At 29.7% G+C, this 27255-nt stretch overlaps 1 protein-coding gene across 2 annotated transcripts in view; it reads left to right on the top strand.

Moving 5' to 3' along the window:
- Positions 1–1166: 1166 nt before the first annotated feature.
- The window catches only part of LOC142328171 (EH domain-containing protein 3-like), a 78428-nt gene continuing 52339 nt past the window's right edge, over positions 1167–27255 (top strand). For both annotated transcript variants that reach the window (XM_075371721.1, XM_075371720.1), the window contains exons 1-2: positions 1167–2196; positions 19807–19915. In XM_075371721.1, coding sequence (XP_075227836.1) covers positions 1394–2196; positions 19807–19915 — 912 coding nt within the window. In that variant the 5' untranslated portion in view covers positions 1167–1393. The remainder of the gene's footprint in view (positions 2197–19806; positions 19916–27255) is intronic.

Here is a 27255-nt window from a genome sequence, read left to right as displayed (position 1 = left end):
CATAAAAGATTATGTTCATTCCATTTAATAGAATTATTTTAAACAGATGAAAATTTATATCTTCTACAACATATATTGTCATTTATAATTTAGGTTATATTTAGTTTATAACTAAAAAAAAAAATAATAATAAAAAATGATTCAATTCCTTACAATATTTACATTTTATGTACTCGTTGATTTTACACAATGGAAGAAAATATGAATATATAAATTAGCTTATTCCAGTAAAACATTATTGCATTTTTTTTATTACCTTCTAATTGTTATATAAAAATACATCCTTTAAATCTCATTATGTAGTATAACAATAATATTGATTCTATAATCTCTTTTGTTGAGTATAAATTACATTTATTTTGTTGTTATCTTAGATAATGAATTCATTTGAAGACATTAACTCTATTTAGAACCTTGAAATCTTTCTAAACAAAAGGTTATAACAGTAAGAAGTTCATTGATTTCCCTAGTTATTAAAAAGTAAAAAAAAATCATTGAAGATCAGGTTAAAATTTTAATACATCTTTGCTTCCATTCAAAAAACACATTAAAATTAAAAAAAGAAAAGAAAAAATGCTCTTTAAGACTACTAACATATATTTCATGTAAATTATTTCAATATCTAAGACAACAAAAAAATAAATGTAGTTTATACTCAATATAAAGTGAAATTAAATTGGAAAGAAATGAATAAGGTAATATTATAAAGTTTATTTGATAAAATTGACATTATTCACAAATCAATTACTGTAATATTGTTTTTCTCATGTTTTCTTTCAAATAATTATGGGGTTTAACCAGTAAATTTCTGTATTAATAACAAAAAACCATTTTTGGTTAGGGAAGGGTGTTTCCAGTTACTTGAAATGGTGAAATTACGTAACATATTTTTAATAAATATTTTCGTAGATAAGCATGACGAAATAAGCTTAAAAAAAAGAAGTTTAAGACTAATAATTAATTTGAGTATGAAATATCTAAATTATTATTTTATCCTGAAATGACATTTTAACTGATTTCATTTTTTAATGGAAAGTAGAGAATTAGTTACATTCTACTCTGATTCGTTTACTACCACATAAATTTTCCGACGATTCTAAGCAATAGTACGACTGCGCTGCATTGACAGCGGAATGCTGGGTAATCATGATTGTACTAAACACAGTTATGGTGTACGCCCGTTATCGTGTTGCTGGCTGCTTAAGGGTTACGTGGTAGGGTGATTCAAGTGTTAGATTGCAATGCCTAGTTTTTCGTTATTTATTGAAAAATTATTTGTTTGCCTTGTGTGATATAATTTGTTTTTGTAACGGATTACTATCGAAATTTTGTGCGTTACAATAGTGAATATTTTTCGTTATTTTTCTATTAGTGATAAACATATTTTGTGACAATGTTCAGTTTTATTAGCAAAGATAATAACCGCAAATCTCCTGAAATTTTCGAAAGTGCTGTAGAGGGACTAAAAAAATTGTATAGGACAAAATTATTACCGTTAGAATCGGCGTATCATTTTCATGATTTCCACTCACCACAGTTGGACGATCCTGATTTCGATGCCAAACCAATGATCTTACTCGTGGGCCAATATTCCACGGGTAAGACTACATTTATTAAATATATATTAGAACGTGATTTTCCAGGTATTAGAATAGGCCCTGAACCTACTACGGATAGGTTTATCACTGTTATGTACGATGAGAAAGAAACTGTTATACCTGGAAATGCTCTAGTAGTCGACCCAAAGAAACAATTTCGTCCCCTTTCTAAATTTGGTAACGCATTCCTAAATAGATTTCAGTGTTCTTTAGTTAATTCAAAATTGCTTAAAAACCTTACAATTGTTGATACGCCTGGTATATTATCGGGTGAAAAACAAAGAGTTGATAGAGGTTATGATTTTACTGGTGTTTTAGAATGGTTTGCCGAACGTGTTGATCGAATTATTTTGCTTTTTGATGCTCACAAGTTAGATATATCAGATGAATTTAGGAGATCAATCGAAGCGTTAAGAGGGCATGATGATAAAATTCGTATAGTTCTTAATAAAGCCGATATGGTTGATCATCAACAATTAATGAGAGTTTATGGAGCTCTTATGTGGTCATTAGGAAAAGTGTTAAAAACTCCAGAGGTTGCTAGGGTGTATATTGGTTCATTCTGGGACCAGCCTCTTCGCTATGATGTTAATAGAAAGTAAGTGTAAATATTTTATTTATTTAATTTGGTTGTGTGTGACTGAAAAATCGATACTTTAGTAATTTATAGATTATTTGTGACATAATTGAATTATTAGAATCGAATATGAAGAAATGCTTAGAGGGTTTCCAAGTACAGAAATGATTTTACCAAATATGTAGATTTTTAATTGTTGCAGTTTATTTTATTTGTCATATATGTTTAAAGGTGGACATTTATTACTGTTCAGAAGTAGATGTACTACTAGATATGAATGCTGAGTTATTTTTAGGTTAGGTCACATAAATTTTATATATAAAATTTAAATCTTGAGGTTCCATGTAAAAGTTAAATGACTTTTTAGGATTCAAAAATGGGCTGCCACATTATTGTTTGATGCTAGTTGTTATGTATCATGCAAACAGATATTTAGTAAATAAAAAATTCTACTTTCTATATTTATGTATATTATTGTGCTAAAGAAAAACAATAGTATTCATGTTATTTCATTACAACCTATTCATGTTATTTTGTCACAGTATCAATCATTTATTACAAGGATTATATTACTCAATGAGTTTTCATAAGATACAGATTAAGAATGAGGTATGATAATTTATAACAACTGGAAACCTCTAAAAAAATGTTCGTTTGGAATGTGCAATAGTGGTTAATTTAAAATGTAAGCCTTGTGCATCATCTATTCACTGGCTTAGATGGTATTCCCATTTCTGGAATATCTGAAGAAAATCTTTAGTGTCATCATTAATTTTGGTTATAACCAAAAATCACAGCAGGCTAAAATCAGGTGAATTAGCTGTATGATCTAATTTGGTAACAGATTTTTTTCTCTCTAAAACCTCTTAATGCACCATTTCTTGTCACATTGTACAACACATTTTATCACCCATTTTTATGCTAGTCTTTCTTTAAACTAGCTTTTTGATTTTTCTCAATTACCGATTAACATGCATTAATTAAAACATATGCAAATATAATTCTAATCAGATAACTTAATAGGCACATTACTGTTCAGGGAATTAATTTGCCACACCTCATACATTCTAGCAAGTGCTAAGACAATTTATTTTGTTATCTATGAAGTAGCATACTTAGTTCATTATTGATCTGAATTGTGTAAAGTAATATAAGTATGTAAATATTTTTTATTATTAATGTGTATGTTGCAATCCGTTTTACTTGTCAATAAGCAACCCCTCCCCCCGCCATTGGCCCAATAAAATGAAGATGATATGTATGATGTGTAAATGAGGTTTAGTCTTTACCCACATGCCCACCAAGTTGTGTGGTTACTTGAACCACCAAAGTACACCGGCATCCACTGCCTAATATGTAAATTTGTATAAAAGAAGTAACTTTTGCTATGATTCGAACCTGAGAACTTTCGACTTTGAAAATCAGCTGTTAAATAACTCATCTAAATAAAATTTTTATGTAGTCTTAATTTTCCATGCTAAGTAAAGCCATTATTTATAACTTTTGTTTCCTTGGAAAAGGAGTTAATTATTTTATTTAATTCATAGGCTTTCTTTTGAGTACGGTTCATGTAAAATATATAACACAAATTACTACTTTTACTGTGTAAGTAATATATATTCGTTGTAAAATTCTGGCGAGTGGAAGTATCACTTATAGGGCTGAATAACAGTTGCATTTTGACGGGCTGGATTTGCTAGTATACAACAGGGTACTTACGTATTAATGCCACCGCAGCTACAGCTTTATTTAAAAACAAAGTAGTCAATCAGATTTCGGTGGAAAATGAACAGTCTCTTTATTAATTTTAATAAATGGTTATTTATATTTATTTATTTTATAAAAATAATTTAACCAAACTTAACCTGCGCTCGCTTCGCTCGCTAACCTTGACTAATTAACAGGAGTGTTTTGATTATTTAAATAATAATTAATTGTAATAATTACTGAATTTATTAAATAAATACTAAAAATTACAGTGTTAATTAGTCAAGGTTAGCAAGTGTTAATTAGTGTAGGTTAAGTTTGGTTTATAAAATAAATAAATATAAATAACCATTTATTAAAATTAATAAAGAGACTGTTCATTTTCCACCGAAATCTGATTGACTACTTTGTTTTTAAATAAAGCTGTAGCTGCGGTGCCGTTAATACTTAAGTACCATCAGAATATACAGGTAAGTGTGAATAGAAGTAGAAACATATGGGAACCGATATCAACATAACTTAACCAAACATAACCTAATGCTAGCTTTGCTTGCCAACCTTGTCAAATTAACATTAAATATAGAGATCATACAAATGATTAACAACAAAAGTGATATTGGTGATATTTAAACTTCTTAAATTGATTTTTTTGGTAATTTATAATGTTTTTCACCAATTTATAGCATATATAATTAGTAACGTAATCTATGCTGCTGAATCATTAGAACTTGTATGAAAAAATGTCCAGAGGTTGCCAGGTAGAAAAGTGATTGTATCAAATATTTGTAGGTTTTTAATTGTTGATGTTTATTTTGTTTGTCATATATGTTTAAATGCATTCATTTCTCGTGGTTGTTCAGAAGTAGATGTACCTTAAAGTGTACATGCCAAGTTATTTTTAGGTTAGGTCACATTGTAATTTAAAACTTGAGGTTCCATGTTGTCAGGATACAAAAATGAGCTGTCACATTATTGTTTAATGCTAGTTGATATGAATCATGTAAACTGATATTTAGTAAATAAAAATTCTAACTTTTCTACATTTATGTATATTTAAAAAAAATAATAGAAATCATACTATTCCATTATATCATATTCCGTATAATGGAATATTTTATATTCCATATATTATATATTTATATATTATATATAAATATTATATCATTTACCGTCTATCACTTATTACAAATATTATATTATTCATTTAATAAGTTTTCATAAGGTGCAGATTAAGTATGAGGTGTAACAATTTTTAATACCTGAAAGTATCTGTAAAACATGCTATGCTTGGAATATGTATTAGTGGCCAGTATCTCCTTCAAAATTGTTTATCTATACATTGGTTTAGATGGTATTCCCATTGCTGGAAACTGGCCTGCAATGTTAGCAAATCATTAGTTTTGTCATTAACTTTGAAAACAGGCAAAAATGGCTATGTATAGTAAAGTGTAAACTTGACAATAGACCTTATATTAAAATAGACTTAATTTTATAACTACTTTAATTAATAATTGGTTTATTATTTTTATCGGAATATTCAGCTTTAGCTTAAAAGTGAATGCCAATTTTCATTTTTTTAAATAGATTTTTGATCTGAAGTTTGAACTTTCGTCATTTATTTATAATTAATTAAAAATATATATTACTCTAAATATTAATTTGTTTTAATTTTAAAACTTTTTATATCGTAATTTAATTTAATAAATTATGATGTCATTATTAATTTTATAGCTGTATGAATTTTACCAATATTTATGTTGGTGCTGGTGTTATCTGTATAGTGAAAGTAATTCATGTCATGTCAATGATGTAATGTTAATATTATAAATATATATTACCTCGTGTACACGGTAATAAATAACCTTCTTTTCGCTTGATTTGTTTGTTAAACTACTTAAAATATTGCCTGTGTTTAAGTTATCTTACATTTTTTTCAAGGTAATGTGTTTAAAATATATGTTAGCCTAGTTACAGCTCAAGTGTTTGTTAACATTTTTATATATTATGTTGCCTTTATGTTTAATCATCAAAAATGTGCTGATAATTTTTCATCCTATAATTAGTCGATGATGATATGGTGGAATTATTCTGCCTTTTAGCAGATCACTGAACCAGCTGCATTTCATAATTTTCGTTTTTTATTTAAAATTTCTTTTCAAATTGTTTTTAGTATTTTACCTTAAATGTTCTCTTTATTTTCACGTCTTATTATTGCTATTCATTATCACTACCTCATTAAATCGTTTACGTTTTGCAAAAGACCTTGTTTTTTCTTTTCTGAGATGTAGATGCAGCAGTAGTTGCCTTTCATCATTTACACCCTTATTGCCTTTGATTAGATTGCATGTAGAAAGTATTAGGATTTTTTTTTTCTGGTTGGATGGTTACATCATTACTGTATACAGTTTTCAGTACATCTGTTAAAAGCTGTGTTTACTAATTTACTGTACATAGATATAGCTGCTCTTAAGACTCCAAAAAAAAGTGCCACTCTCCACGGAGGAGTGGTATCTTCGCTCTTACATACGTTCCTGGATCACATTCTAGCCAGCATGGTAATTTTCGCATACTACAAAATTCCATTTCCAGATTCAAGCATCAGAAGCTTCTGTAGTGAATTAATTCATCATTATAAAAAAAAAAAGAAAAAGTAGTACTTGTTTATATCGCACTGCTAACGTTTTTGATGCAACTTCGTCAGATTTCATGTTTAAATGAATAATACGATTATTTAAGGTGAAAAAGTACATCTTTTAATGAAAAATAAAAATTACGAAACAGTTTAGATTATGTCGTCTCCTTGTACTGACGAATCGTACGTACGTCAATATAACCTACGCTCGCTAACCCCGTCTAATTAACGTTAAATAGCGTATAATATGCATATTTAACGTTAATTAGACGCGGTAGCGAGCGTAGGTTGTTTGGTTAGATTGTGTTGATATACGTACGATTCGTCAGTACACTATGTCAACATAATCTAAACAAACAACCTATTCTCACTTCACTCGCGAACAACATATATCTTTTGTTTTATAGATTGTAATAATACGTTGTTTTCTGACAAAGAAATTGCGTGAAAAAAACGGCGGTGCGATAGCAAGCACAAAAAAAATCCTTATGTGGACACCACATGACTTTCTTGTACGCCTATTAAATTACATTTACACATTTTTTTTAAATGAAAAGTACATCAAATTTTATTTCATTACGAACTTATGATATTTTTTCATTTTTTTTTGTTATTAAATTATTATTTATTGTAAATTTTTTTCGCAATCGGAGGTTATAATTATTAATAAATAAATATATTTAAAAAAAAAAGTGTAAGGAGATGAAGTATGATTCGAATCAACAATATGTCTTTCCCTTGTAAGATCCAAATATTTCATTAGTTAAAATTTTATTTGGCTGTAACTCCTTACCAATGAAAATAAGTACCATTTATGATATATCGTTGCAAAGCTTTGAATGAGGGCTAATTTCTGTAGTTAAGAAAAAGTCCAAAATCCAAATTTGTTTGTATTTTGTGCTTTTTTGGTTCAGTCGATTGCAATCAAAGGGGAGGTGCACAACTAGATGTTACAACAGTACTAAATCCAAAATTTCAACATCCTACGGCTAATCTTTTTGAATTATGTAAGATACATACGTACGTACAGACGACACGCCGAAACTAATCAAATGGATTCAGGGATAGTCAAAATGGATATTTCCGTTGAAATCTGAAAACCGAAATTTTTCATAATCACAATACTTCCTTTACTTCGTACAAGGAAGTAAAAATAGTGAATTTCATTGTTACTCCATTTTAATTCTTTAAACACAGAATTTAAAAAATTCCTTTCTTACATTATAAGAACACACATGAGCAGTTACATTATAAGAAAAGCGTATATACATATAAAAATTTCCATAAATTTATCTTCAGTAGGTCTTGCCCGCCGTTGATTATTAGTCAGTCATGACACCTTCTTTTTATATATATATAAATAAATATTACGGTAGTCAGTGTTGTAGGTCGTCTTCTGACCTTTGAAGATGATTAATATTTAACATTTAAATATAAATTTAGAAAAAATTATTCAGAATTGAAAGGAGAGTATTAATTTTTACTACTTACGAACTTAACTATTGCTTCGTTCAAGGAAGTAAAAATTAAATTTTTATGATTTGTATTGGTACGTTAAAGCAAACTGCACTTAATTTACTTTCATATATATCATCCTCATTCATCCTCTGAAGTAATACAGTAGTTCCGGAGGCTAAAAAGAGAGATTAAAAAATTGATTCTACCATCCTCTCTTTTTTCCGCCACCTAGTGTGATAGAAAAGTCAATATAATGGTGTAATTTTTATTCTAATTTTAGTAACATACTTTAATTAAAATAAACTAAGAAAAATAATAAGTAACACCAAGATTATATACAGATAAATATGAATGATTCCAAATTGCACTGCAATCTCGGGAGATGATTCTTTATAGCCACAGATAAGAAAAGAAGCTCATGTAAACATAGATCAGAAAACGGTTCGATAGCTACTTTTTCCAGCCGAAACATCTAGCCTGCTTTGTGCTCCCGCTGTGAAATTAAACCGTACTAAAATTCTTGCGGTACAAATCAAAGGGTAACTTTGGGGCTTTCTTATATTTTTTTATCTAAAAAATTGAAAAAAAGTTAGTCCTGACCTCTAACTTACTTAGGGTTTAGTGAAAACGAAAAGGTTTTGTCGGAAAATACACTTTTTTAGGTTTGGAATAAATAGATTTGTTAATTTAACTTAAACTAATAAAAATATTTCTAATTAACTTTGTTTAGAATTTAATTCTGAAAACATTGTTGTAAATAACGTCTACTAAAATTAAACAGATTTGAGAAGTTCTACATTAATTAGAAACAGCAAACTGGATCCGATTTTAAATAATATACATATAATTGCTAAAAATTATAAAAATAAGTTTGAAAGACATCTTTTTAAAAAATGTTACGTTTTTCATTTTTTCGTAGATTGGCAATAATAGCTGATCAATAATTAAGTTTAGTGTATAGCTTTTTAGTGTCCATTTGAGCGGTGTTTCTGTTGGTTATTGTTCGTTCAAGTCATTCACAATGGGTAAGACCGTATTACCGTATTTTTTTGATCCAACCCAGGACATATGTTTGAAATTATTTAAGTCTTTAACAGTTTACTGAAATATTAAACTATTTATTCAATTGTATTTTTCATTAGATATGACTTTTTTCAGAAGTGGTTTGTTTGAATTAATTATTACATCATAAAATTCACAAGAAAGTTCATTCACAACAAGAAAGTTTTGAATTAATTTTAACATTTAGCAGATGTTAAACAGTAGATACTGAAAGTCTACCCCTTTCTGCAGACCAAATGTTTCCCGTAATTGAAAAACTCTCAACTGGAGCAGATGTCCAGACAAAGACCTCGCAAACTCAACCATTTTAGAAATATTGCAACATGAAATATCAGATTTTTGAAACGTCTTAAAAGTTGCTTTCCAATTCTCTTCAAAAGTATCTGTTACTTTTTCAGAACTTGAACCACAACCTAACCTTTGGTTTTGAATTACCTGGTTCAACAATGTACGTTCATCAAATACATTCATCTTTTATAATTTCATTGTGCACTCTCTTCCAAATCAGACCAGGCAATTTCAGTTCATAAATTTATACACTGAAAACATTTATACACTTCTTTGTAATCTGTTTCCACAGATTCACAGAAATGTCGTTACTCTTACTGAATATATGTGAAAATATTTATAAATTTTTATAATAATAACCTCTATGTCCAGGGGTAGAGAATCACATGCTGTTTGTACTGAATTGTGTACAATGTGGGCTGAACAGTCACTTCCTAAAATAGGCCTATCTAAATCACTTTTAACTTTTCTGAACTCATTTTCATTCCTCTTTCACTTTACACACCACCAAAATTACTGTTAGTGTTATCAGCAGTATATAAACCAATTTGTCTTAACGTTTGTATTTTTTCACACACTTTAAAAGATACCGACTCAAAATGTGAGCTGTTTCACCTGACACTTAATCGAAATTTAAAAGTTTAACTTGAATTCCCTGATCCAGACTGAAATATCTTACAACAATCAGAACAAGTTTTACTTCACTTATGTTTGAGCTATCCATTGTTACTGTTATATAATTAATGTTTTCCAAAGAACACAACAAATTATCAAATACAAATGGCGAAATAAAGTTAACAATAATTGCCCCAGTTTTGGTTCTAGCAGATGAAAATTCTGGGTCATATAATTTTTTAACCGGTTTAGATGTGCAGTCAAGTTTTGAAACTGAGTTCGTGTCTAGCAGTGTTGTATGAAAATGTGGCTTATTTAGCAGCACAGTCCACATCACTTATTGTTATTCCCATCTTTGGCTTTAAAAAATCTCTTATGTTTTCTGAAGCAGTAGCATTAATAGCACTCTTATATTTAGCTGTTTTCACGTGGTCTTCAATATCACCCTTTCCTTCACGTGCAACAGAAAATTCTCCAGTACCTAGTGTGCAATAAACACGTTCATTGTTACTGTCATTACACAATTTAAAAAATTTGTATTCCTGTTGCAAGTTAACATTAAACACACATTTTCTTTTGCCCATTGCTAAACGATGAGACAAAAAACGAATAGAGAAAAAATGATCAAAAACGTGTAGATGAGTTACTTCACACACTAAAACAACATAAATACATTGCCTCTGTTGTATTGCCAAATGACTAAGTAAAAAGTTGTGGCGAGACCGGAAGCCATGCCCCCGTCAAAATAGATGTCAGCGCATGCTCCAATTTCAGCTGAGAGATGCACGGCCGTAAGTGAATGTTTAAAAACGCGATGTCGAACATATAGGTCTAAAATTAAAAAAATCCTCGCCAGTCATAAAATTCTCAAACAGGATTGTCCGGACTAATCCCCGACGTACGGTAAGCCTAACAATAGGTGATACTACAAATTTGCTTTCATTTGGAGAGTTGACGGACATGTTATTAATTTACGGTAAAGTAAAAATGGATTGGTTGCTGTGCTTGAATACGGGGAAAATTATCAGCTCGAAGAGTACCAGATATTAAATCATTTGAGGAATGCCTCAAATGATGAAAGGCGAGTTCGAGAAATAGGTATGCTTAAACCACAACGATTCGATGCTGGTCGTGAACGTTTTGAGAAAAATACCAACGCTGAAGAAGCAATATTGAATGCAGTACAATTACTTCCCATCTCAATCTTGTCACATAGCTTTCATGTTTCTCAATCATATGTATGTGGAAGCAACAATTATACCCATTCCATACGTAAAAGAGTTATTACAATCTGATTTTGATAAACGGATAAAATTCTGTCGAAGGGTAATCAGAAAATGTGAACATCATCTCGATTTCCTGAGTAATATTCTAATTACTGGATGAATTCTGTTTTATAAGAAATGGCATTGTAAATTATCAAAACACTCGCACTTTGACAGAAGAAAATCCCCGTAAGACTGCTAGAAACCATTTCCAACGCACTTTTTCGTTTAATGTGTGGTGTGGCCTTTTTAGTGATAATCTCATAGGCCCTTTTTTTTACCGCCAAGGCTCAATGGAGAACGATACTTGCATTTGTGCAAACAAATCTCATGAAACTCTTGGAAGGTATTCCACTTGCAGATTTGATTTTTCAGTGGCGTATTCTCTCACTGCTATCTTGACATGATGAATCATTTAAATAATACATTTAGTAAGCAATGGATTGATTGAAACAGACCAGTAAAATGACCACCTCGATCTCCGATCTCACGCCAGCGGACTTATTCCTTTGTGGTTAGTTGAAGTCGTAAGTCTATTCCGCTCGTTGGCACACAAGAAGAATTGAGAAGTCGTATAATAGAAGTTGGAGCTTCTATTATTAATAATAATAATAATGGCTATCAGATATGCCCGGCTAGCATGTATTCGCCGAACAGAATGGCGGGCACAATGAAAAACTGCTTTGAAGAAATGTTTGCAGCTTTATCAAGTAACCATTTTGGCATTTAATAATTTTTAGAAAAAACAAAAAATATGTGATAATTTAAAAAAAAATTTCTTTTATTAATTTTTTTTTTTATGTTATTGATAAGTTTTCTATTTGTTTTCATTTAAATTATGTTAATCAAACATTGATGAAAATTGTTCTGATTAAAATCGTATCATTTTTTTATTCTAGTTTGCGTGTTTTATTTTTAATTAAAGTTGAAATAATCAAATTAGTTTTTAATTTTAATAGACGTTATTTGCATCAATTTTCTCAGAATTAAATTTTTTACAAAAGTAATTAGAAGTTTTTATTTGTTTACTGTTAAATTAACAAAGTTATTTTCAATTCAAACCTAAAAAAGTGTGTTTTCCGACAAAACCTTTTCGTTTGTTACCCTGTTTTCATTAAAACCTAAGCGAGATAGAGGTCTGCGATCACTTATTCAATTTTTTAGGTTTAAAACCATAAGAAAGCACCGAATTTACCCCTCGATTTGTACCGCAAGAATTTTAGTACTGTTTAATTTCATAGAGGAGCAGAAAACAGAAACTCGCTAACGAACTGTTTTCTGACCTATGTTTATATGAATTTTGTTTCATATTTTTGGCTATAGAATCATCTCCCGTGAGATTGCCGCGAAATTTGGGCTTGCCATATACACACTTTCAACTCTTCCTTAAATTGTAACATTAGATGTTTATATCAGGTTAAAAATAGCTACCCAGAACTTATCAACTGTTAATTTTTAATGTTTGAAAAAAATAAAAAAAGCTTAAATTTGAAGAATTGAAAAAAATATAATTTATTTAGTTTTATAGTTTTTTAAAGGTTTTATTTAAAAAAGATTAGCCATATTTTATTTCAAATAGGCCCACATAAAAATTCATGGAATCATGTTAGGTTGGATTTAAAGATGTCCATTTGAGGCCTATGTGTAGGCGAAATTTGATATGTATTTACTGATGCAAATGTCTGGCGAGGCATTTACATCGGTGGCATCCCGACAGAGGCCTGACTGATGACTGAGATGTAATCAGTTAGAGGGTCTAAAGACGACTTCCGGTAAAGCCCCTCAGGGCTTGGAACGGAGGGGATGGTATGGCGACCGGTAATGTCACAAGGTGGGTATCTTCTCCCTACGGGTTGGGATGCACTGTAATAGAAATAAGAAAAAATACGAAGAGAAATTATGTAAAGACGGCTTCAGCAAGATTATCTGGAATGTTGCAGAACTTATTTATTTATTTAATCCTTGGTTTTTCAATTAAATTTTAGAATTTTTACATGATAATGTTAAAATGATATCAAACAGTATGTTTATATTACCCTAGACAGTGAGTGTTGACAAAAAAAAAAGATACATCAAATTGTTTTTGAAAACAATTTTTATTTAAAAAATATCCACTTAGGTGGATATATATACCTTTCTCACAGGTGAGAAAGGAAATTTCTCAAGTGAGAAATTTCCTTTCAAAATAAAAATAAGTAAATATGAATAATTGATCTGTTTAATAAAGTATAAGGCTTAGATGTACATTAAAAATACTCTTGGGTTAATTGAAAATCTCTTTCGTTTTTTTATCATATCTGTTTAAAATTGGTCATAAATTAGCATCACCATAAAAAGAATATCTTTTAATGAAATATATTTTTTTATTAAAATTGATTAAAAAGCTGAAATGACTTTATTTATAAATTTTTCTGGTTTAATTTTGTGACAGCAGACTGAGGAAAAAACTGTTTGAAAAAAGTTTGAACTAGGAGTAGAATTCGGTAGCTTATAAGTATCAAGTTGTGTATTTACTTACCCTCTTTCTGTTTAGCCTCTGGAACCATAGTAAAGTATTACTTCAGAGGATGAATGAGGATGATATGTATGAATGTAAATGAAATGTTGTCTTGTACAACATTTCTTTCTTAAAGATACATACATACTATTAAGTGTACGCAGAGACGTATGTTGGATGGTTGTTAGTTAAAGCAAGTCAGGGAGCAATGTGAGCATGCAGAGTGCATTCAGTTATTTGGATTTAGTCCGACATTAAAGATGTTAAGCATGATCTGTGTGATCATTTGTTTTCTCAATACATATTCTGTGATATAAATTAACTACTAAATATTGGGTAACATGATGAGAAAAATAAAAGAAAGGCAGTTATGTTTGAGACAAAGATACACATTTTGGACCTTTGTAAAAAAAGGACAAAGTTCAACGTCTGCAGCTAAGGATTTTGGTTTGAATGAAGAAACATTAAGAACCATAAAAGAAAATGATGTTGCTACAAGACAGTCTGTGTCTTCTGAGACAAAAGTGAGTACTAAATCATCATACACAAGCGATGTCAGTAATGTAGGTAGAAGATATTGTGCAAAAAAGTATTCCTCTCGACTGGCAATATTATCAAGCAGATGGTTTAATGATTTTATAAGCAGATTGAAGAACGGGAATCAAATGATATTTTTGGTGATTTCATTTATTCAAAAAAAGAAGGTTGAATTTTCTGGGAGTGCAGGATGGCTATCATTCCTCAAAAGAAATGCAATGCATAACCTAAAAAAAGGGGAAGGTGAGAGTTCTGAAGTTAAAATAATTGAAAAAGGAGAATACACACCAGACTAAGTATTTAACACTGATGAAACAGGTCTATTTTTTGAAGAAAATACTAAAATAGGAACATAGTTAGTGAAAATGAAAAAAACTGTCTGTGAATTTAAAATTGTTAAAGATTGTATTACTTTTTTAATGTGCAGTAATGCTTCGGGAGACCATTAATGCGGCCTTTACTCATTAATAGAGCATATTGTCTACATGCAATGAAAGGTGACCTTGATGATCATCCTGTGCATTTCAGGACTAAAAAAAAGCATGGATACTGCAAGAATATTTACTGAAGGGTTCAATAAAATTGTTATTATCGAAGCATGGAAGTACACGGACAACAAAGGTCTTATATTTAAAAATCTTTTACTTGTAGATAATGTACCTGGACATCCTGAATTGGAACACCGAAATGTGAAAGTTTTATTCCTGTCACATAATACAGTCTTGGTTCAACCCCTAGATCAGGGAATTATAGCGATGATTAAGACCTATTACATCAAAAGAACATTCCAATATATCTTGGATAAACTTGATAAAGACAAAACTTACAATCATGGACTCGTGGAGAAAAAATGTTGGGTGGCGTTTTTGGAATTGAAGCCATCAATTCTGAATATGCGTATTGGAGACCAATTTGGCTAGAATGTCTTATAATATCCATGTTTGCCCAAGTACAACTGAACTGCTTTCAGATATTATAACTGTGGTGCATGCAGTTAGTCAGTAAGGTTTTGAAGAGCTTACAATTGAAAATGCCGTTGAATTACTGCTGATGAAGCTTTTAATGAGGAGGAAGTTCTTGATGATACATTAGAGGACTATGTTAGTTGGAGAACCTTAATGGACTGTGTTAGTAAAGGAAAGTAGTGAAGAAGAAGGAGAGCTCCAATGGCAGCGAATACAATCCTGGAAGACCTGTAACTCTCTAATAAACTTGGAAATCATTTTCTAACTAATGATCCTAATGTAGAGCAAGTTGTGGAATTTCAACAATATTTGACTGCTTGCATGACTCATTAACAAGAGTCGTACAAGGAACTCACAAAAAACAGTCGCAGCAATCAATAACTGAATTTTTGTTTAAATAGATTAAACCTGTAAATTTGGTTTGAAATAGTAGTACTCCATTCATGGATATCTCAAGTGGTGAATGTGATTTCCAAACGTGCATAAGTGCTTATTGCCTGATAGTGAGATTGAATAAATTTTATTACAATTTATAATTCTTTGTTATTATTTTAAATAAAATGTTGATAAACACTTATGAATTTTATTTTTTGATATCCTGGATTGATTTTTATGTAATGAAACCTCCCATTATTCCTTGTTTTACTGTATTTTTATACACTGTGTTCTGTGGATCATATCCACTGTGTAAAAAACAAAATCCGGTGTACCTTTAAATAAATGCCAATTTTTTTTTTTTAATTTTGCATTAGATAATCACATAGTCATAGATTTATGCAATTACATGTATAGGACAAACTAAAACTATTATTTTTTTCTTTCAGATTCCATATAAAAAATACAATTATTGTGAGATTTTTATTTCATTTTAAATAAAAATTATTATGTTACATTCTGTAATTTATTTTTTTTGAAAATTTTTTGGTAATGTTTGCATGACTTTGTTTACTATAGCGGTTAGATCTCAGTGTTGCGGGATATAAACTGAAGAGGTGCACTACCATTGGTTGAAATAATTTTTATTCATGGATATAAAGATAATTTTTTTTTTCAGAAATAAATTAAAATCTAAATTCCAAAACTATTAAATTTTAAATAGACTCATGGTTTAATTATCTATCTGTTGATGTGACATAGACTCTCACATACTAGACTGTAGCTTAAGCAGATAAGGCTTCATTTTTTTATATTCATATTCATTATATTTTTATATTCATTATTTATAATTAACTAGGCTTCAGTTATTAGTAAAATAATTGTAACTGTTCTTGATTTTTTTTTTCAAAAGCGGTCAGTTTGGCTAGTTTATATGTTTCAAGGCTAACTCTGTCCCCCACCATATTTTTTTTAGAACAGTATATCAGAGTTATGTAACATTTGCTTAGATTTTTTTTTTGTTTGGTTAAAATATTATCTTATGTCAAGTTAAAAATACACCTGTTATGCATATAATATTGTAATTAGGGAGTTAAATTTATTGTTTGAGTAATGAAAGTAAGTTTGTTTTATATTATGAGTTAAAAATGTGTAATTTCATTTTTAAATAATTGCATTTAATCTTTTAAACACTTAACTGCATTCTTGACAAGTTATATGTCTACTGATAGAGATTTCTAAGATATTGCTTTTTGATTTCCATGATTTTGGTTATTGTTTTAAGATTTTTTTTAAAGAACCTTTTGTTGTTGGTAGAACATGATTTTGTTTATTGGTAGAAGTTATTTAAAACTTCACAAACTTGCCTGGGAAATAGTTAATCATTATTGAAATATATAGTAGGTTTTAATATAAAAATTTGTATTATTGGGTCTCTTTTTGTAATTAATTAATTAATTGCGTGATATATTTTTTTACCTATTGTATATGTAAGGATGTATTTAAATATTTATTTTTTAATTACTCTTTGTATATGTATGTATATATATATATATATATATATATATATATATATATGTATCTAATTGATTGATACATATACTTCAATCAATTAGATACATATATATAATAATAATAATAAAAATTTCTGTTTTATTAAAAAATTGTATAATAATGGTAGGATAAAATTTACTTTCTTTTTCGTCTACTATTCACAGTTATGTTCCAGCAATTTTCCATATTTATTAAAACACAAAGAGAAAAACCTTATTGTTACATAAAGAGGAGATTGCATTCCATAATGATAAAGCAATAAAAATTATGTTTAACATATAATTTTTTATTAGACTACTTAGAATGAGTATTAAAAAAAAAAAATAGTGTTATTAAAATATAACTAATTTTTTCCTTTTATAAGTCATGATGTAACATTTAACCATAATCTTAATGTTTGCCTATTAAATTTAGGTAAACAACCATTACATGGTATTTAATTACCTAATTTAATTAGGTACTTAATTTAGGTTTACTTTGCTGTCACTAGTATGAAAGAAAACTATTTAGGCAAAAGTAATGTAAAGCATCTGTAAAGAAGTTGATCTATACTATATGCTCAAATAACAAGATGAATAATTTGTTTCCATTTCTTAATTTTTTCTATATCTTTAGATATTTCTTTGTAACAGCTCTTTTTAATTAAAAATTCTCTTAAATTTGACTTTATACTTTAGATCTAACACAGAAACAAGCAACGGTCTTGATAAATGTAAATGTAATTTAAGTTCTTTTGGATTTTATGATCTGTATTCTAATTCTTTGTATGTGAATCCTGCATTACTAATTCTTCTAAATTGTTTTATATCAACTTCTTTATTCTCACATTTAATCAGCTGTGCAGTAATAATATTACAATCTTAATTTTTTTTTTTAATTGGTATGTAATGATCTAAAGTTGTAAAACACAATAAATATAATTTCAATTGGTTGTTTGATATTTCTGTACATAACATTTAATTAGTATAAACAATTGAAACTGTGAATAAGAGATCTATAAATAAAAGGAACATTTTTCTATATCTTCTAGTAGGTTGGTGTTAGAAAGGGGAGCCAATTATTAAAAAACTGCCACAGTTCTGTAATCATAAACACATAAAAACATTGGAAGAAATAATTATAAAAGAGACAAGTAAATCATTATACATCAAGTGGTATCAAATTATTCGGTTGAGCAGTAAATAGAAACATTCACTTTTCTTCCTTTCCCCTATTCTTTTCTTTCTATCCATCTGTTGTTATCTGAAAATTTTTATACTAAATTTTTAATTGCTATAATAAGTATAATATTCATTTGTACGTATTTTGAACCTTTTAATAACGTATAATTTCAAGGGATGTGGGAAGAATGTAAACTTAAACTATCACAATCTCTCCCAAGTATCTCATTCCTTTGATTATCTTTGTCCATCTTCATTCCACTGCCATTTTCTTTATTCCCTTAGAAATTGTATCAATCGTTAACATTTATATGCCGCTTATTTGTAACACAGTTAGATGATCAAGATAGATACATCAACCTAATTTCACAGCCATCATTGCACTAGAAGATTAGGCTAGTATCAAGCCTAATCTGTAAGTATCCATTTACACTACAAGTCCTCCATTAAGTTACAAATGTTAGAAATAAAAACTATGGAGCCAGTATCACCTATCCTTTCCAAATATATTTTCTAATTAAACAGAATCACTAATAATACAAACAAACAAACCTCAAAATTCATAAACTTTTACTTCTTTTATGCTTACGAGGCTGAGGAGACAGTAGAGTGGTAGAGCACGTGGGGTAATGACTGCTGTAGGTTTCTCCAAGGGCTTTATTTATATAAAAAATAAAATTTTATGAATTTTGGCTCAGTAGTTCATATTTCTAACATTTGTAACTTATTGCATGACTCCTGGTGTAATGGCTACTTAGGATTAAGTTTTTTGCTAGTCTAATCCTCTAATGCAATATTAGCTGTGAAATTAAGTTGATGTATCTATCTCAATCTGTAGCTGTGTCACAAAGATGCAGGATATAACATTAAATAGGCAGTTTTAAACTGAATAAATAACTGAACAGTTCTAATGTTTTGGGTGAAAAAGGACATTTTTCTGATAGAATTCATGGAACCTGATATCACAATAATGTCAGATGTTTATTGCTTATTGCTGAAAACAAGTATTGTGGATTTTTAATGAAGGGTGTGTTGTTCTGCATGGCAATGCTTAGCCTTACTCCATAGCTTACACAAAGACTTTATTAGAGCAGTTCAAATGATAGATTTTCAAACTTCCTTTATAACCTGGACAATTGTGCAAGACAATTATGGAATAGTCCTCTTATAGTAAAAAATTATAGCAGTTATCTTTATTTGATTATTCATTGGAAACTGTTTACAAACTGTTAATCAACAGTATTTGTTAATTTTTTTATTAAAGATTGTTTCAAAGTAACTGATAAATAAAATAGTGTTATGACTTCCTATTTGTAATAATTCTTCATGTTACAGTTTTGGATTAAATTGTTGATATAAATGTATTTCTAAAATTAAAAATGGCTCTTCTTTGTAAGAATGTTATAACTGAATTATTTAAATAAATAAGATACTTATTTTTTGTAATGATGAATGACTGCATATGAGGTGCATTAATGTACATTAGATGCATTAATTTATTTATTTTATGTTTTAGGCTATTTGAAGATGAAGAACAGGATTTATTTAGAGATTTGCAGTCATTGCCAAGATATGCTGCATTAAGAAAATTTAATGATCTAATAAAACGTGCTAGATTAGCGAAGGTAATCAATACTATTATAAATATTATTAGTAATTATATGGTTACTTTTTTTTATTTTTAATTTGATATGCTATTTAAATTGATATCTGTTTCATGTGTTAATTTTATTTATTATTATATTTAGTTTTGCGAATTTAAATAAATATTATTAATAAGCTAATACACTAATAAGCTAAACACTTTGCTCATTCATACCCTATTATTCATTTAATAATTTCTGCATTTTTATAACTAATTATAAAGTATATTTAAGTATATCCACCAGGGCCGTATCCAGCTCAAAATGGAAGGGGGCAGCTTTCTGAATTTAACTTTAATGGAGGAAGGGTAGTCCATGAGGGGGTGCTATGCAATACACAATAACAAAAGGAAAAATAAAATATTTATTTAAAAAAAAAGCTAATTTTGTAACAATAGTTAGTGAGGATTAGATGCAAATTGTCTAACTACAGCTTCAACTGATTGCTCCTTGTTAGCGAAAACCCATTGTCGGTAAATGCTTAATATAGCTAACCAGTTTAATCTGTTTTCACCAATGGTGCTTCATAGCCATGTTTTAATTTGACAAAGGGAGCTAAGTGAACACTTGATAGTACTTGTGCAGGGCTGGAAAGCAATATCAGGAGAGCCTTTCTAATAGTTGGGAAAAATGATTCACTCTTTTTTAAAATCTCATATGTCTGGCCTCATTCCACATTTTGAACCAAAGTTCCCTTTCTCCTTCAATGTCTTCTAAATTGTAGAAAGTTGCACAAGATTAAGTACTTTCACTCCATTACTAAAATGAACACCACTATTACTCAAATGGAAATTTGTCAATGAAAATGGAGGTGATTTGTTTGCAGAAAATCCGACTTCTAAAGATGGTATGATGGAATCCAAGTAAGGAATATTAAAGACCTCCAAAATTCAAATGGAGTTTTGGCTGGATGATTGGTTTCTATGCTTCTGTTGACCTTCAATGTTGCCTGCTTCTTTTAAAACTACAGTCATGACATTCTCTGCTTCTTTCCAATGAACTCGTAGCATTTTAAGAATAGTTTGAAAGTGCTTGTTGACTTTGACTATGTCACGTGTCTTCAATTGAAGTGCATTTGCTATGGGTTCCATTGTAGCAGAATACTTAGCAGTTAATGCTACTGACATGATAAATGAAAATCTGCGTACTGCTGCATGCATTTGATAAGCATTTTTTTCTTATTGCTGCATTTCCCTTTTCAGCTAAGGTCTCTGATGCATCAATAATGTCAATGAAGTTATCCTTAAAAACACAGTTGCTCTTGTGTTTCTCTGACCACCTAGTCTCACACAGTTTAGGAATGCTAGAAAAAATTTTGCTTTGTAAAACAGTGTTTTTGCGAAAAAGTGTAATTGATTATTTCCTTGGTAGTTCCAACACAGTTTCAAATTTCTCAGATAACATTTAAGTCGTTCACAACAAGGTTAAGCTTGTGATAAAGAGCAATTTAAGTAGAAGATTTTTTTGTACTGTTGTCTCAAGATTGCCTGCGTACCTCCTTCTTTCCCAGACATCTGTCGAAGCCTAACCTCAGGTACTTATCAGGGTTTAGGTTTAAGTTTGTCACAATATCTTCAATGGTGTTGGTGATACTCATGGCATTAAGTCCTTCAAGCTCTACCAAGCCTAAAAATTCTTTGATTTCATTGGCCTTTTCACAATAGAAATGTAATCCAATAGACAGCTGTTCTTTATTAGAAATATTCATGGTTTCGTCTGCCAAACTGTGGTAAATGCAAGCTTTTTTTAATCCTGTGACAATGTGTTCCCTGACTGTAGCGTCACAGATCAGTTATTTTATTTTGTATGATAGGATGACGCATTTTTCTGTCCATACGAAAAGTGATCTTTTAGTTGTGAATCACCTGCTTCAATATGTAAGTTGCATAAGTCAATAAGCATGCCTTCATCCAGATTTTTGCCTTTGAGAGGTAAATCATGTGTGCCGAAAAATTGGGGACAGTACTTTTTTGTTTTTTCTATTAATTTTCATGAAGTCTGGTTAAGTTGGATGTACACTGAAACACCCTCCATAAATAATTTTGTAGATTCAATTGCAGTCTGATGTCCTGAGACTATATATGTGCTTTGCAATAATTGTGCACGTTCTTGTACTTAGTGAAAGGTCTGATGGAAAAAGAACCTCAACCACATCTCATTGTTCTGGTTGATGTGGAAACAACACACTATTTACAGGAAGCACCTTTGAGTCGCCTTGAGTAAGCTAGCCTTGATGGTTGAATTTTCTCTTGAAGTGTTTGGCATCTGCCGCAAAATCGTAGTTTTCAAAGGTACCCAGACATTTTCCAAGAACCTTTCTTATCAACCGGCATAGTGCTTGCCAGGCTGATGAATTTTCTAATATCATCTTCATGACAACAGTCGTCTTCAATTTCACTTTCACTTTGTTGTACTTTAGTTTGAACCGTAGTAGGCCTCTCAGTTGCAGTGTTTTCACCAGAGGGCAATTGTATTTCCTTGCCGTCATCCACATTGCTACTGCCAGTATTTTTTCTTTTGTTTTAAATTCACTGTAAAAAAATTAATTTAATTTGACCAAACATTGATGTGGACATGGATGTGGAATCTCGGTATACATTGGCTTGATAAGGAAGGTTCTGACATCTTTGTCAAAGTTGAGTTTTAAGATGGTGTGTCGGCATGTACTAGTAGTTCTTAAATCATCTCACAGATGGTGTGATTATCTCTATTATGTAATTAGTTTCTTTCAAATGTTTAATTAAAAATTTTTCAAAAATTTATTTATATATTTTTAAAAAAAATTTCCATCTTGGAAAGGGGGCAGCTGCCCCCCATGCCCCTCTTTGGATATCCCATGACTGTATATTATCAGTTAAAGCATCACTCCCGAATGTTTTAATTGGTTTTAACTTTGTGTCTATCACGTCATGGAATCCTATAATAAGGGAAACTATTGTAACAGATCAGAATTTCGGTATTCTGGTTTTTGTAATGTTGTTATTAAATGATAAATCACGATCTATGTAAAGTTTGATAGAAGACTTTTAAATATATAGATTAAAAATAAAGTTATTGGGCATTAAGACACAGTTGCTTAGTGAATGCATCTGTTTTTATTTTATTTCAAGTAACAAGAATTTTTTTCATCTCACTACTAGCTCATTCTTATTGTAGTGACACATATACAGTGTTTGTGTTAAAAGATCCACTAGTCAGAGGTTCGTATTTGTTGTACAGCTAATCCTGGTGGTGAACAATGTGAAGTTTTTTGCTTGTAGACTGGATATTGCTTGCATTTCAGTGGGTATACACATTACACATTTTGTTTAGTTCAATGTAGAAGACTACAGAAATTGCTCTTCTCTCTAAACTTTCCCCAGTAAGCCTAGCTTAGGTTGCTTGAAAATGGCTAAGTTGGTAATGAGAGTGACTTGTGACTCCAATTGTCTACAGCTGTTATAGTTACGGCATTTATCATGGAAGAAGATCATTTATATATTAATAATGATTAATTTTTTTTTAGTATGAATTTTTTTGTTTTGTGTCATTTTGCACTTTCTTTTTCATGATTTTTTTATTGCTTATCATTGCTTATTATGTAGTTACAAAGAAATTATTTATATAAGGATTTTTTTTTGTTTTTTTTTACATAGTTATCTTATTATACCAGACAGACCAGTAATCATATTTTGAAAGTACTTTATTTTTTATTAGTAACAACAGTATAAACGTGCTTGTATGGTGTTAGTGGCATTATTTATTGTGTGGGTATTTGAGTATTCATTCTTCTAATATTTATTTAAATTTTGTTTTCCGTAAGTTACTTATTGTATAGTTTATGAAATATTATGCTTAAAAACTACTTAGGATTTAAAAAAAAAACGAAGATAAAATAATTGTAAAACTATCACAACAGTAAATTTACATAGATTAACATCCAGTTAAAGAAAGACACCTTATCCATAATAAAAGCATAAATTGGAAATAGTATGAAGAAAATCAATTTGTTTTAAAATATGTGAAATGTTATTATTCTGTTAATGTACATTTTAATTTTGGTTTTTCTATATGTATATATCCATCACACTTAATGGTCAAACATTTTGGTTAAAAAAGTTTCAGTTCATACAAGCGTTTTATACTGTTGAATTGTGCATATAAACAAAAAAAATACATGTTTACAAAATAAATTTGATGTTATCCAGGCAGGAAGTTATTGGCCCTTAACTATATGAATATGAATATGATTTGATTGTTTCAAATTTTTGAACATAGTCAAAGAGAGTGTGAGGTGAGAAACAGATACATTGATGGTTTCTTGTTAATTTAATTAGATCCTCATCAGATGGCATGTATCAAAATAGTGTGACCGGAATTTAAATAGCAGAGAATTGACTTCTTTGTAGCAGCTATCTTAAACTGATTATTTTGAAGGCAGTACAGTGTCATTGATATGTTGTAGCTAGTTGTCATCAACAGTGTACCACTTTCTGTCAATGATTCAGCTGATATTTAATCAAAAATTTTAATATATTTACAAACCGTATTTGATGTCTCTTAAGCTGGAACATGTTTCCAGCTTAAGTTAAAATGTTTCCCCCAGCAAATTACCAAGTTTGTGCTCATAGTTTCAAAACATTTTTTATTAAAATTTACCCAACTTATTTTAATATTTTTATTTTTTACCCTTATAAAGTTTTTGAGTTACATGAAAAAACATCAGAAAAAGTTTCATATTTTAATATCCATCAAAAATTCTAAAACGTTTTAGTAAAAAAATTGCAAATTTTATCATTTTTAATTTTGTTTTTTGCTCGCTTAAGATCTTTTGATATAAAATAAACCTACAATAGATTAGAAAAATAAAAGAATATTCCTAAAGAAAGAAAAGAGAGCGGAAAGATTATTTTAAGGCAGTTTAATATTATACTGTTGTTAGTATAATTGTCTGTAACTGTCTGTGACAAATGAACACCTAAATAAAATAAAAAATGCCTTCTATAATGTTAATACCCATAAAACTTGGAACAGAAAAAAATCAAATTACTGATACTTCCCTTATTTTTGTTAATTTCAAATGACTTATCTTATTTACATTGTATTTTAAAAAAAATATTGTTTGAAGGTTATTTTTATATTCTTTAGTCTTTCTAAATGTTCATATTGGATATGGGTTGTACACTTTGATAGTGTTTTATCTGTTTCATTTTTATCATTAATTGGTAGTATTTATTACTAATTCTATTTTTGTAACACATGATTTCTTTTATGTAATTCTTTAATATTATTTAATAATAAAAAATGTTTATTACTTTTAAATACCGATCCATGCACAGAATATTGTCACTTTGAATTCCATTCTCGCATTTCTTTGTAGTATTCCATAACTATTAAATGAGTTCACTATTACTTATGAAATAAACGTACAAAAACAAATTTTATTTTTAACACAATTAGCAGTGTTCAGTACATGTTGATGCTGCATGTTACAGGAATATATCTTTTGATTCCTGTATTCAGTTATATTCTTTCTTGCCTCTTCAGAGTCTTTGCAAAATTAAAACTACTTTTTTAATATTTATTTAATGCTATATAAATGTATAATTTTGACTCGTTCCAGAATTCTTATAGCTTTCTTTTATAACCCAAACACAGGAATAGTCCTGTTGAATTGCCCTGTAAACAATTACTGTGTGAGGATTCACACAAATACTTTTTGAAATATAACCAAAATATGCATTCTCAAATAATTATTGGATCTGTAGTAGCTAATATTTTAATAATAAGAAAATAATCTCACCTGTGATGTTACAACATAGCAGACGTTACAATACGACCCACCGGGTTGGTCTAGTGGTGAACGCGTCTTCCCAAATCAGCTGATTTGGAAGTCGAGAGTTCCAGCGTTCAAGTCCTAGTAAAGCCAGCTATTTTTACACGGACCTGAATACTAGATCGTGGATACCGGTGTTCTTTGATGGTTGGGTTTCAATTAACCACACATCTCAGGTATGGTCGAACTGAGAATGTACAAGACTACACTTCATTCACACTCATACATATCATCCTCATTCATCCTCTGAATTATTATCTAAACGGTAGTTACCGGAGGCTAAACAGGAAAAGAAAGAAGACGTTACAATACGGCAGTAGTCCGGCTGCTAAATGGGATTTGGGGGTTGTAAGGGGGGGGGATGACTGGGTTAAGACCCCACTTTGATGGGGAACAAGTTTATGGATCCAACGAGATACTAACAGAAAAAACTGCAATGAAAAAGACACACTGTACTGCCTTCTACACATTGTAAAATTATTACTACTTTTTAGAATGGGGTGCAATTTAGCAAAAACATTTTTTACACCAAAGAATTTTTTTATAATTGTTCAAAAAATATTTTAAAAAAAGTGCAATGAAAATTACTCCTTGTACTTACTACCTTCTATAACTCTTCAAAATTAAAACCATTTTTATGGGTGGTGATGAAATTTAGCAAAAAATGTTTACTACAAAAGTTGTTTATTAATATTCACAAAATTATAAAAAAATATAACATTTATGCAAAATCCGGAGACGATTTTGTTTTTCGCTCCTGTATTCCTCACCCCTTATCTTTTGAATTGAAAATTTAATAGCATCAATGCCCCTATTGTAAAAATATTATAGCAAGGTTTGGTGAAAATCGGTCAAGTAGTTCTGGAAATATAAGCCGATTTACACGCCAGCATAGATACATATCTACGCACATTTTGTCGTGGAAATTTCGATGCCATTTTTCGGTTTTCTGGGGTCTTTACGGGTAAATTCGTCAAGATTCAGTGAAAACCGGATATGCCCAATTTTGACAGATCACCATACTTTCCCTTGTATATAGCTATATAGATGGGAAAGTAAAAATTTAAATATAAACAATGAAAGACACTAATATTTTCAAATAATTTGCCTTTGTATGATACACTTTGAAATAATCTGGTATTTAACACACTGCAACTTTATAGTCTGGGCACCATCAGCTTGTTTCTTTTCTTCCAAATTCATTTGGTGATGCCTTTTTTCTATCACTGTAGACTTTATTACATTTTCTTGTTGGCTATACTTTTATATTTTGATGGACGGAAGTTTCTCCAGAAAGTGTCTGCCTGTCAGTCTGTTTGTTGATATTGAAGCTGGTGTTTCTTCTTAAAAAAGAGTACCACCATTTTCAGCAAAGGTTTTACCAATTTCAATTAAATACTTTTCTAGTTTGCATTTTTTCTTCTTATTTTGAGGTTTTGTATTGTAATACAATATAAAAGAATTGTTGCAAATAGAATTGTCAACAAAACTTAGGAATTTCAGAAGA

Source organism: Lycorma delicatula, chromosome 7 (genome assembly GCF_047948215.1).
Source record: "Lycorma delicatula isolate Av1 chromosome 7, ASM4794821v1, whole genome shotgun sequence".
NCBI lineage: Eukaryota > Metazoa > Arthropoda > Insecta > Hemiptera > Fulgoridae > Lycorma > Lycorma delicatula.
The sequence above is the reverse complement of the archived record's forward strand: the minus strand, read 5'-3'. Positions and strand labels throughout refer to the sequence as shown.